General features: G+C 35.3%; 1 protein-coding gene across 1 annotated transcript in view; it reads left to right on the forward strand.

The window, feature by feature from the left end:
* The window catches only part of ADAMTS19 (ADAM metallopeptidase with thrombospondin type 1 motif 19), a 152719-nt gene that overhangs the window by 109952 nt on the left and 29572 nt on the right, over positions 1-13195 (forward strand). The window contains exons 14-16 of the mRNA XM_074812052.1: positions 1716-1843; positions 3898-4018; positions 6044-6124. Coding sequence (XP_074668153.1) covers positions 1716-1843; positions 3898-4018; positions 6044-6124 — 330 coding nt within the window. The remainder of the gene's footprint in view (positions 1-1715; positions 1844-3897; positions 4019-6043; positions 6125-13195) is intronic.

A 13195-nucleotide genomic window follows, 5' to 3' on the forward strand; every position in this document is an offset into this window, starting at 1 on the left:
CTCTCTTGTCCCATGTTGAGGAGTATGGATGGTTGCTTTTGTCTAACTTTGTTCTGAGAGATCCTGTTGTCTTGAGGTATCTCTCAGGAGACACAAAAGACACCAGCTAAAGAATTCCAGCATTACAGAAGTACATTGTTCCCAAATCCTTAATTATTTACACTCTTAGCTTTTTGTAGACACTAATTGTGCACCATGTCCAAAATGGATGCTGTATTGGAATGAGGTGTCTTATAGTCTGTTGAAGTTTTCTGGTGTTGTTGAGTTACTGTCTCTTTGATTTCAGTGTCCTTAAAATAATGTTTAGGTTGTTAGTCTTGTATTTCTTTAAAAAATGCTGATACATACTTAAATGTCCCAGGGAACTTTGGGATTATTATTTAAGGAGTATATCAGGAATGCAGAGGGCACAAACTCAGACAGAGACTCACGCTTCTCAGTTGGAGATGTCTTGTGTCTGACTGGCTTCACCTGTTGGCGAAAGAGATCACAACTGTTTGCACCAGTCCCCTAGAGATACCCAGAAGCTGTGCCAATTTTAGTAAATTAAAAAGTGCACAGACCACTCTCTGATGTTTAAGTCAGCTGGCACAGAAGTCTGTGTCCATACATTTCAGCTCTTTTGCACTCTAAAAGTGATGGTCATATCTGAACTGCTTTTTGGAAAAGGTTCTTTTCAGGTGGCAATTTCCAGTCTAGACCAAGCTAGTGCTAGTTAGAACATGCAAAAAGATGTGGCATAGACTGTTTTACAGTTCAGCTGTATAGACAGTAGAATTCCAGTGCCCATGAACGTTTCCTGGAACTATTTAATTTACTAATAAAAATGCACTCCAGGAATCTAGAAGTCAGAATGAAGTCAGAGTGGCGTACATTGTGTCCAAGTGAAATCAGTTTCAAGTTCAGGATTGACTTTATCCTTTCAAAAATCTGCAACAAATTTAGGAAGAAGTTCTGAGTCAGTACACTTGTGAATAAAGATGTGAAAAAATCATGTCATTTTGTACTCAGTTAACCACTGAGAGGAGACTTAATTTATTTTATTTGGTATTACTTTGGCAGTGGTGAAGCAAACTTCATTTATAAATTATGACCATTAGGAGTACATTGATACATAGGATATTATTACTTTTTTATTCTCCTTCAAAATTAGAAATGATTTGCAGAATGTTTTACAAACATAGTAAAAAATTGCCTGACCTTGGCAAAGATGTTAGAAAGAATGTGTTCAGTTTTTTGTCTTTTTTTTAAATGTGGACTTTATAAACGTGTGTATTTTTCTTCCCAGGATGTCTCCATTACTTAATTTTTTTCTCTTTGACCTGTATAGTTAGAAAATCTGGAAAGTGTTAAGTTTCTTTTTTAACCAATATTTATGATCTGCCAAAAATATAGTAGAATGAAAGTATAGATTACAACCAAAATATTCCAACAGCTGTAATGTGCATATTCTTAATTGCAACAATGAACATGACATGAGTACTATGTAGGCTAAGTTTATAGCACCAGTATGCTCTAGCAGGAAAAAGAACTTGAGTTTTTCAAATAGCTGAGAAAAGGATCAAAATCTTTTTGTTTGCACTGTATCTAAGTTATGCTAATGTAGATTCATGCCACACAGATAAGCAAATATCAGTTTTAAAAATAATGTTGATAATATTTGTTAAGTGATCTTTTACCAATGTGGTGTTTTTTTCCATTAATTGCTACTACAGAAAAGCCATGTGCCTTATTCTGTTCACCGGGTGGAAAGGATCAACCTGTTCTTCTAACAGAAAAGGTGATGGATGGGACTTCTTGTGGCCAGCATGGGTTAGATGTCTGTGCAGATGGTAGATGCCAGGTATGAATTATTTGTTTTGAACCTGGATACACAGGCACACATATGCCAGCATATACAATTGTTATGCGCATGTGTTATTTCTGTGATAGCATGTTGCAATACACATGATCAAGACTGAACGCCTCTTTTTGCATCATATTAAAATATTTTAAGCTAATTTCACTCAGTGCAACACAGTATGTGAAGCAGCTGAAGGGTTAGCTTGGGGAATGTGTATCTGTGATGGTAAGGATGCTTACTAACAAACTGCTGCAGAGTGGAAAATGAGTATAACTGATTTCATCCTCTAAGAGAAGCCTCAGCTTTCAACAGGTTTGGAAATTTTGCCATGGGGTATACGTATGTATGTCTAATTCTGCCTTTTTCAACAGAACAAAATTTTACATCTAAATAAACCAAGACCGAAGGAGAAGAATAACAGATAATTAAAGCTGAGTGCTTATGCTGTTCCTGATCCTCAGAATTCATTTAGTTCATAGAAGTTCTTTTGTCACGTTCATAGTGCCTCATATGGAAACTCTTCTATATGAAAATCTCACAGAGCTGTTTTTTTTCTTTATCCACTTCTAATGGTACACATTGAATTCAGTATAAAAAACAACCTTTAACAGAGAAACAGCATTGCTAGGTACTGTAATAACTTCAACAAATTAACTTATAGACATATACATGCCTGCATCTACATATGCATACAAATGCCTATATGTACCTATGGTTATCCATTCTTGAGTGACTGAGTGCGTGAAACAAGAATACTCTTAAATACTTTGCTGAATTGGGGCTATAGTTCACTATGTAACAATTACAGATTTAATCACGAACATAATACATACATCATTTTTCCTGAAAAAATGTTTAATCATTCACTTTTCACAACCAACTGATAAAGACAAAAAAAAGAGCCTTAAACGAAACCCACCAGACTAAGACTGAGTTGGCTTCTTAGCATATCAACAGTCAGACAGATAGGCTCTAATTAGATTTGAAAGTCTTAATTTGTAATGTCTTACACATTTTACCCTGTCTTCTTAGACAACCCATTGGGAAGAACTTTGGGGACTACAGCTGTAGAGTTAGCTATTTCTATCTTGTAGATGTGCCATTTTGTATACACAGCTCTTCGAATGCTTACGCTATAACCTGTGTTTTGAAATCTCTGTTGCTTTTTTAGGTAGGACTCTAATAAAAATTCTGTGCATGAAGTGAAGTAACAATCTTAAAGTGCCTGAAAATGGGTGGCACCTTGATAGACTGTGGTTTCTTGTCTTAGAGGAATCCTTTATTTTCTCTTTTACCAAGCTTTTATCTTCATTATTTATCAAACAGTCTTGAGGTTTAATTGGTTTTATCAGATGCATTTATACAGTGCACAAGGTTACCCTGTGATGACTTCTCTAGACTTTAAAAGGCTTTTATTTCATATCAGGCCAGCATACGATATTAACTGTATTTCTGTTGTCAAGCTACCACTGATATTTATTGATAGAAATGTGTCTAGCGTAGTAATGTGGAGGTGCTCGTGTAAACTTAATTTATTTTAAACTGAATACTTTTTAGCAAAACAGAAATACAATTTACATTTACATATTCCAAATGTGTCCACATCCTATTCATAATAAGACATTAGGTTGACATTAGACACCACTTTACCATTGTGGGTATGGCAAAGAAACTCCCGTATTTTGAGTAGAAAGCAGTAGAGTTGCACATGTTGCAGTGGCTGAGCAGGAGGGCCTGTGGGGTGTGTGTTCCACAGTGGCTCAGAAGTGCCAGAGGTCCCAGGGGGGAGGTGGGAACCTCATATTTCTCTTGGAGAGCAGCTGGTAGAGATAGCCAACCATATAGGAAGAGTGAATACAACAATCTACATAAAATCATAGAAAAAATTATTATGGAAGGGATCTCTGCACACAAACTGGTGCAACCCTCATTCTGAGCAGGGCTAGATCATGTTGATTAGGGTGTCTTGCCGAAGGGTGAGATGTCCACTACTAAAGACAGCTTTATGAAAAGCATGGCCTGTGTCTCAATAGCTTTATTTTCTTCTCCCACAGAAATTTGGCTGTGATGGCATACTGGGATCTCTGGCTCGTGAAGATCATTGCGGTGTATGCAATGGTAATGGAAAGTCATGCAAAGTTATTAAAGGTGATTTTAACCATACCAGAGGAGCAGGTAAGTCTGTTTCTTTCAAATACTCAGGAAACCAGTAGCTGTTTGATTACTTTGAACATTGGGAACTTTAAAAAGCTATCTATATGTCTTAAAATTATACAGTTCTTCACAAGAACTTCAGATCTACTTTTTTTAAGATAATGAGACATTTAAGATAAGAATGCATGAGTATTTTTAAATTTAATTGTTGCAAAATCATTGCAAATTGTTTCAATTATAAAATTAAGGAATTATCTGTCTTCCATTAAGACACATATTATTTCATAGAAGAGCCTGATTTTTAAAAAATCTGTGAAATAAAATGTGTATTTTTAGTAAATAAATGACCTGTAAATTCTTATAGTGTTTAGATTAATTTAGTGTTCTTCAAAATAAATACCCAAATTATGATCTGTTACCTAGAGTAACATCACTAAACCAAGCCAGGCAATGGGAGAATATAAAGCTAAATGTGTGAAGAAGTCTTATATCTTTTCTTTATTCATTGTTTTATACTAACAATAACATATCATAAAAAGCAAATAGATTTTCTGATGCAGAATGAACATGAGATTTTCAAATACTGCTGTGATCTGTTCTTTGAATGAGAATAATTGACTGGCTCCAGCACAATAGTGTTGACAGAGTAGGGGATTGAAATCCTTAATGTGCACCATGTATACCTTCTCTCCAAGAAAAGTCTTTTCTTTGAAACAGTGTTTGGCCAACTGTTTTCAGCATTTGTTTGCCATTACACTTTCAGTTTCTTGAGTAGAAAATGTGCAGAATTTCAAAACAGTAAGTAAATCACATCAAAAAATACTGTAATTAGAAGCAGACAGTATATCTGGAAAACCAAGGACTTCAATGCATTGTAGACGGAAGTATAGTACTTCAAAAAAAAAAGAAAAATTTAGTCAGTCTTTAGATGTTTATGTCTGGTCCTCTCTTAAGCTGAAGGTAATGCAGAGCAGGGATCCCAAACCACAGATGAGTCTGGAAGACTACAGGATGAAAAAGTACAAAGAAGATGGCTGCTAATAGAAATTACAGTGTGTCAGCTCCTTTTTATAGTTAATGTGAATATCCACACACTTTCAAGTTTACTGAGAGTTCTGTGTCAATCCACATTATTGTGGTACTGCCTTCTAAACAACTGCGTAAGTTATTTTCCTTCTTAAGAAGCTGGACTGCCAACAATACTTAGAAAGTGTTATTAGCTCTTAAGGAAATTAAAGAAAAATAACGCTGCTTTGCAGCAATTTAATTTTCATATTTCAGGATTATTGAAAAGGTGTTGTAAATCCTCAGTATTTTGTTATAGAGCATTACATAGCTACACAGAATAAAAACTTGGTTTACTGTCCACTTTTTGAAGTTCACATGGATAATCTAAAATACTTTTTTATTATTTATAACATTCTTGCTTGCACAGTGTTTTTCAATCTGCATTGCCTTTTCACTCCTTTTTACCTAACACAAATTGCTCAACAGCATGTCTTTGTTCTATAGTCTTATTGTAATGTAAAGCAAATGATTAATAAAAAACTTAAAAACTAAAGCCATTCATCAAACAGGGTTTGAATGTGTTAAAGCAAGAAGAGGGAGATGGAGCACAAAATTTTTTAAAAAAACAAAACCAAAACAAAAGCCAAACAGTGGGAAGATGTTTGGGTTTTAGTGCTGTATCATCTGTCTCTCTATGCTGAGTGAAGTTGGAATTCTTTTATGGTTATCTGGTGGACACTAAACTACTTGGCCAGACACAATTTCATCTGCTCCAGCCCAACCTGCCCAGCCTCACTAGTTCTCGTTATGTTTTACTTAGCTAAACTCTTAATTGTATATCATGGTATATATATTACACATAACACACAGTTTCATAGTGTGTTTCAACATTTCGCAAGAACCTTCAAACCACTGCTGTTTAAATTATAACTTGTTACATTTAAAAAGCAAAATAGGGGAAAAGAAATAAAAAAAATATACAAGGTGTACTTTTCTACCCTTCTGTATTTAACTCGGGACATCTGGCCTCATGTCTAGGTTATGTGGAAGCTTTGGTGATACCTGCAGGAGCAAGGAGAATCAAAGTTGTGGAAGAAAAACCAGCTCACAGTTATTTAGGTAAATGTTGTATGTTTTAGTGTTCATGTCCTTTTTTGGTCAGCACTGAAGAGTGCTAGCTAAACATGCTTTTGTGATTAAACAAAACTCTGTGTGGGAAAAAAAAAAAAGGTGAAGAATATGTCTAAAGAAATTCTGTAGAAATAACAAAATAAAAGAATGGTTATATCACCATTCCTCATATAGGTTTTATTTTGAACTTTTATCTCATCTCATTTTGTTTAGAGAATGTTTCAAATAATGTATTTAGATGGTTTAAGAAAAATTCTGCATACTTTAACATTTTCAATTTTTCATGTGGAAAGTGGTAAGGAAAACACTTCATGTTAAAACTAGTGAAAACAATTTTATACTGAAATATGGAATAACTTGTGCTCAGACAACAAAAAAACCCACACTGACCAACATATAGCAAATCCCCAACAAAGTCAAACAAAAGTTCTAAAATTAGGCTAAGGAAGCAGAAACATATTCTTTGCATTATTTGGAATTGTCTATATTTTTTAATGAACAAATTTAATCACAATTAATACTTTTAGTTTTTCCATTTCTATGAAATTTTCTTTTCATTGAAAAAAATTTTTCTCTTTTAATGAGTTCTAAAGCTGTTGTGCAGGGGAGTACAATTTATTACTATTATTTTTACAGGATTTAAGTGAATATATGAAAGAACATAACTGGTGCTGTTTCATGTATTGCTTAAGTTTAAATTGAGAGAGAAAATATGGGAAATAGGCAGTGAAATGAAAACTTCCCTGGTTTGAATTTGAATTCCCTGAATTTGAATTGAAAAATTTCCCTTAGTTCTGCTTATAAGTAATATCTACATTTTAAGGAACTTTTAACATGAGTTTTCTCAGTATTTCAGTTAAGAGAATGTTGAAGATGGTGAATCTTAAAGTTTAAGTTATCAATGGGTGAATCTTGGTTTATCATGGGGTCTGCACCTGCCCTGTTAAGATATCACAGATCATTTAGAGATCTGGATTATTTCATTGTTCCCCAATGGACCATAGGCATGAATATGTAAGAGTGTCAAATTGATAACTGAAGTTTTATTGATATATTTTCTAATTTTTCCAAGTTTATTTTCCTCAGTGTGAATACTGTGTTACGTATGTGGACAACAGAAATGCTATTACTTTTTATTTTTTAAATAGTTCAAAAATAAATAAATATTGGAATTGTATTTAGGGAAATTAATTCCTTTTTCATGAGTAGCAAACTGATTCATCCCTTACCTTACAAAAGGCAAAAAGAATGTAATGCTTTTTATGGCCATGAAATAATGTCAGTCATGCTGCTTATTTTTGAAAAGTTCTAATTAGCACATAATTGGCTTTTAATTGCTTGTCACTTAAATTCCACTTTTCCGAATTTCACTAATGTCAGTCTGAATAAGGATAAGCCAGTATTTCACTGCAATAGTTTTTGGTTAAGCCTTTATGGAGAAGCAGGAGCAGATCTGTTACAATATTTTGAATTAAAACTTCCGTTTTGCACCTTTTTTTTCTTTTTTTACTAGTGTATTTAAATTTTTTTCACTTATAGGAGATTTATTCTGAAAGCACAAAAATCTGAACTGAAAAGGAGTAACATTTTGAATATTTCTTAATAGGAGTAACTTAAAAGTTTTGGGGAGAAGGCATAAATCTCATCTTTAGAAAAAAATATTCTTTAAAATACTGGGATTAAAAATGTGAAATGTAATACAGATTAAATTCTCTCGTGTTTCTGATTTGTTTTCTATCTTGTATTTCTGGATGCTAATTTTATGTTGCATGGTACTTTGCATTTCTGTACTTGAGTCGATACAGACCAACACTATTTCTGTTTTGCTAATTGTCATATACACATTTTAGGATTAAGGTTTTTAAATAATATAGCTCATTATATGATTAATAATTATACTGATAATTATTATTAAAATATTTGATTAATTATAATTAATCATAATTGTACGTAGAATAATATGCATATATGTATAAATTATTATGTAATGTGTGCTATATAATATATAGTTAATAGAAATAATAATTGTATAATTAGTGATATAGCTGTAAACACAATTTAATCCGGTATACAGTAGGAGCTGTGGCTTAGCTGTGGCTAATTTAAACAGAGGGAAGATTTGATCCTTGTTGTACAGCACAGGTCAAATACAGAGGGTGCCAAAATGAAATGGCCCTCTCTGGACTTACTTGGTGGTCAGAAAGCAGCGTCACTATGACCTGGAAGCTGCAATGATGTTGCTAAAGTGATCAGTAAAACTACAGCCCACATCATTAACATCACTGGGTGATAGTGCTATTGAAGCAAATCTTTGGAGGAATTCTACCTGAACACCTCAGATATCTTCTTTATCTGAGGTATATCAAAATACACCACAGTAACAGAAGCTCTGGCATCCTAGGAGAAAAGATAACGTGTAACTTGCAACTGCATTTACTGAATCAATTGATTTATCGAGGTCTGTACTGTCTCTTTTCCCCTGTGGGGAGATAGGAGCAGTGATATAGCCAAGCATTAGGTATTCCTCCCTAATGAAGTTATGTGAGAAAATGTGTAAGAGATTGGAATTCTTCTTTCATCTGTATAGCATTCAGGAATAGGAATTATTTGTAGCAGTATAGAGAGAGGGAAGAGTGTTTATTTAATTTGATATTTCCTAAAATGTATGCTTATTAATTTTGGAATTTGATTCAATTTTTAAGAAAGAATTTTGACATTTATTTTTAAAGAATAAACTAGCAGTGATAACCCTGTCTGTTTGTAACTGTGTTGACATGGGACTTAGTTCATTGTCAGTTACTTTAAAAAAATTATTGTAAGAACAGCTATAAAAAAGTTCTTTCAAGCATTATCTAGATTGCTGTTGTCTAAGATGATTCCTTTTCTGTCCCTAAGTTTTCATTTATATTTAACAGGTGTTAAAAGTTTTTTCCAAAAAAGTTCTTAATGTAAGATACAAAAAGGAAGATTATGGTATTTTTGTGTGAGAGATCCACCAGAATTGGAGATTAGAGAGCTCATTCATGTGATGCTTGTATAATGGCATGACAGGTCCAGGCCCCACAATGAATTAATAAGATTGGTTAATGGTATATAACTATACAAATGAGATACAATATAAAACCTAAAATTTTTTTGTGCTAATTGGAAAAGAGAGAATTATTTGTTTTCAGCTGAACTGAAGTGGATTAACTGTATCATTATTCTCAAAGATGCTATCAAACCGCTTTGGGGATATAGATCCTTCAGACCTTCAATTTAACACTGCCTGACATTGTAATTGCCAATTGTCTTATAAGTATCAGGTCCATAGGTGTGTTGTGTTCTGTCGGATTCCTTTATGAGATATGTTTCCTAGTAAAAAAAAAGCATGTTGGACCACATTTTGGGGGAAGAGGGTGTGGGAAAGCCAGGTGGGGTCTGACAAATAGTACAAAATTTTGAATCCCTCATTTCTGGTAATGCTAATAGTTTTAAAATACCTTGGACCAAATCCTTAGACTGTGTAATTTCTAACTTCAGGGTCATCTAGTTGAGGACCTGGTCCCATAGCAGACACCAGTCCACTAGGACGAAACTTGTTTTTCTTTCGTATATAGAAGGCCACAGAAGATGGTTAACAACTAACTCCTGTTGAAACTATTTCACATCAAGACGAAACAAATGCCCTCTATATAAAAAATTGGATTGACTTCACAGAGCTATCTTTGAAAAACAATGGGGAACAGGTTGAGAACTTATGGGTGAAACTTAGGGGCCAAACCAACAAAGGAAACTTCATGGTTGGTGTTTACTACAGGCTGCTGGGCCAAGGGAGCCTATTGATGAAGCCTTCTTACTTCAACCACAGGAAGTGTCACATTTGCAGGCTCCAATCCTGCTTGGGGACTTCAGTAACCCAACATCTGTTGGAAAAACAGCACAGCAAGCTGTAAAACTTCCAGGAGACTCTTGGAGTGCATCAAGGATAATTTCTTAATCCAGGTGATAGCCCAACCAGAGAAGCAGCATAACTGGACCCTGTTCATTGCTTACCAACACAGATGAACTATTTAGACAGGTCAAGGTTGGTGACAGCCTGGGCTGCAGTGATCATGCCCAGGTGCAACTTATGATCTTGAGGGATTTGAGCCAGGTGAAGACTAAAGTCAGGACTCTGAATGTTAGGAGAGCAAAATTTCAGTTGTTTAAGGAATTAGTGGATGGAACCCCCTGGGAAACTGCCCTCAGGAAAAAGGGGGCAGAACAGAGCTGGCAGCTCTTTAATAACATTTTTCCTAGATTGCAAGATCTCTCAATTCCCACATGTAAGAAATCAGTCAAGGAAGGCGGGAGACCAGCATGGCTGAGTAAGGACCTCCTGGTCAAACTAAAGTGTAAGAAGAAAATTCATAGGCAGTGGAACCAGGGACATATATCCTGGGAAGAATATAGGGATGCTGCTTAGTTATGTAAGGATGGGATCAGGAAAGCTAGGCCACAGTTGGAGCTGAATTTGGCAAGGAATGCAAAGAAGAATAAGGGCTTCTACAGGTATGTTAGTCAGAAAATGAAGATTAAAGAAAATGTACACACACACAAACACACTCCCTGGTAAATAAGGCAGGAGAACTAATGACAACAAACATGGAGAAGGCTGAGGTACTCAGCAGTTTTTTGCCTCAGTTTCAATGGTAAACACTCTTCCCACATCTCTGAAGCCCCTGAACATCAAGGCAGGGACTAGTGGAATGAAGTCTCTCCCATCAGGTTCGAGACCCCCTGAGGAACCTGAACATACACAACTATATGGGACTTGATGAAATGCATCTCAGGGTCCTGAGGGAACTGGCTGATATAGTTGCCAAGCCCCTCTCCGTGATATTTGATAAGTCATGGCAGTCAGGCGAAGTCATCAGTGACTGGAGAAAAGGGAATATGGCACCATTTTTAAAGACGATAACAAGGAGGACCCTGGGAACTACTGACCAGTCAGCCTTACCTCAGTTGAAATTTTCAAAAAGTTACTCAAATCTTAAGTCTTAATGTTCTTAAGAAGGATTGAAGGGAACACATGATAACCTGAATGGAAGTGAAACAATTTTCTTCAGAAAAATAAGTGTCAGTCAAAATTAAATTGTTTTGTTACTTTTCTAATGACTAAATTTTGCACAGAGCAAAAGGCAAAATTCACAATTCACAAAGATATCAACTTCCCTCTTATTTCAGTACAAATGCCTTTTTTCTTAACCTCTCTGTAAAGTGTGAAAATTTCAACTTAAGCAAAAATTTCAAAGTTAATACAGTGGTGTAGTATTTTACAGTTTTCCATGGAAAAAAATAAAACAGTTAGTAGGCACAGATTTACCAAGTGAATGACCAGGACCAGGACACTGTTGCTTCACACTGAGCACTGGGAGATGCAATAGCTGAACTGTAAAGTGTTGCATCCCTACGGCTGTGTAACCTCTTGCACCTTATTTATATAGGAAGACTGTATATCCCTGGTACAGTAATTAAGGAATACATTGCACCCATCACCATCACTTAGCTGTCATTGTGATGATGGCTATTTGCTCTGCAGAGGTACACTTGTAATTAGGTCCCTTGTTTTAGCACTGAAATTTTGGTCTTGGTTACAGTTGCAGTAGGTTTTCCCAGTCCAAGTTTTCTTTCTTTGTCTTTTTAGTTGCAGATGTATTGCTTGATTTGTTTTATGGCCTGAGAGAAGATACACTTGTGTGCTGAATTTTCTTCCTGTATTGCATTACCTTGTACAGGAAATCCTTCCCTATCAAAAGCTAAGTAGAGTGGGAGTGCATGTGTGGTGTGGAATAAAACTCGGTGAACTTGCTTACAATATGGGTGTGACAGAGTCAAGAACAGAAGCTGGACTGCCTGAATCCAAGCCTAAATTTTAGGCTTGAGGATACCCTTTCTTACTTCATCTAACCCCAGCGGCTGACGTGAGGAATCTGAAAGCAGAAAATGCAAGATCTAGCATATTTCTCTATTCTGGGGCTGGGATTCCAGTCCCCTGCACATGTTTGTGTGCTGTGGCACACAGGTTCATTTTAAAGACAAGACAAAATGATGCAAGGTCTGCTGCTCTCCAGGGGGAGGATGATGCTCCATCTGAGCAGCATGACCCAACTGGACCTTGGCACTTTTGAATACATTTGTTTCTCCACTGGGAGGAGGATAGGCCCCTACAGTTTAAACACTAAATAGAACTTAATTACCATTAATAATAGAATGTCTAAACCTAAAATAGCAGTTTTTAAATCTTGTAAAATCACTGGCTATTTTTAGTACAGGGTTGTTCTACAGTGTTAGTGGATTTTATAGTCTTAACATTTATTACACAGTGCTGCGGTGGTGCACATCAGTGGTGTCTTACTCAATTGGATTTCTGCCAGTCCATAGACCTGTTGCCATTGTTTCCCATAGAAACAAAACATAACAGTATAAATATGAATAGGAGAGAAGATGATTACAGGAGTGACTCACATTAACTTACAACTTAAAAAAAGAAATTCTGGACAAGGCTTAAACTGTTGATGTTCTCTTACAACAGTCTGATGCCAAACATGCAATTTCAATGAAGAGGAATGTGTAAAACTTTTTGTCCAGAAGGTGACTTCAAGTATATTCTACTTCACATGATTATTCAGACATGATCTCAACAAAATAAAATAAAATAAGTAAAATTTCAAGTCCTTCACAGAAGAATCTATTCCGTTTACTATAGAAAACTAATGTAAAATCCTGTGTTCTCAATGTATGAAATATATCTTACCTGATTTGATGATGCTTTTGAATATAAATTAGGCCAACAAGAGGAATGATTCGGCCAAAAAGAACAAGCTTCTCCTATTTGTTGGGAGCATCAGATTTGTGGTGAGTGTGTATAAAATAAGTGTTTAGGTACAATGACAGTAGTTTTGTCACATTTAAAGGTGAAAAAGGCAAACGTAGTTATTAGAGGGGAAAGAATTCTGAACTAGAATGTTTTCAGTTTTAGCCTAATTCCACAAATCTTGAAGTCTTGTGAAAATTTTGTTTCCCATGCCTGTGTGG

This window comes from Strix aluco, chromosome Z (assembly GCF_031877795.1).
Source record: "Strix aluco isolate bStrAlu1 chromosome Z, bStrAlu1.hap1, whole genome shotgun sequence".
Classification (NCBI taxonomy): Eukaryota; Metazoa; Chordata; class Aves; order Strigiformes; family Strigidae; genus Strix; species Strix aluco.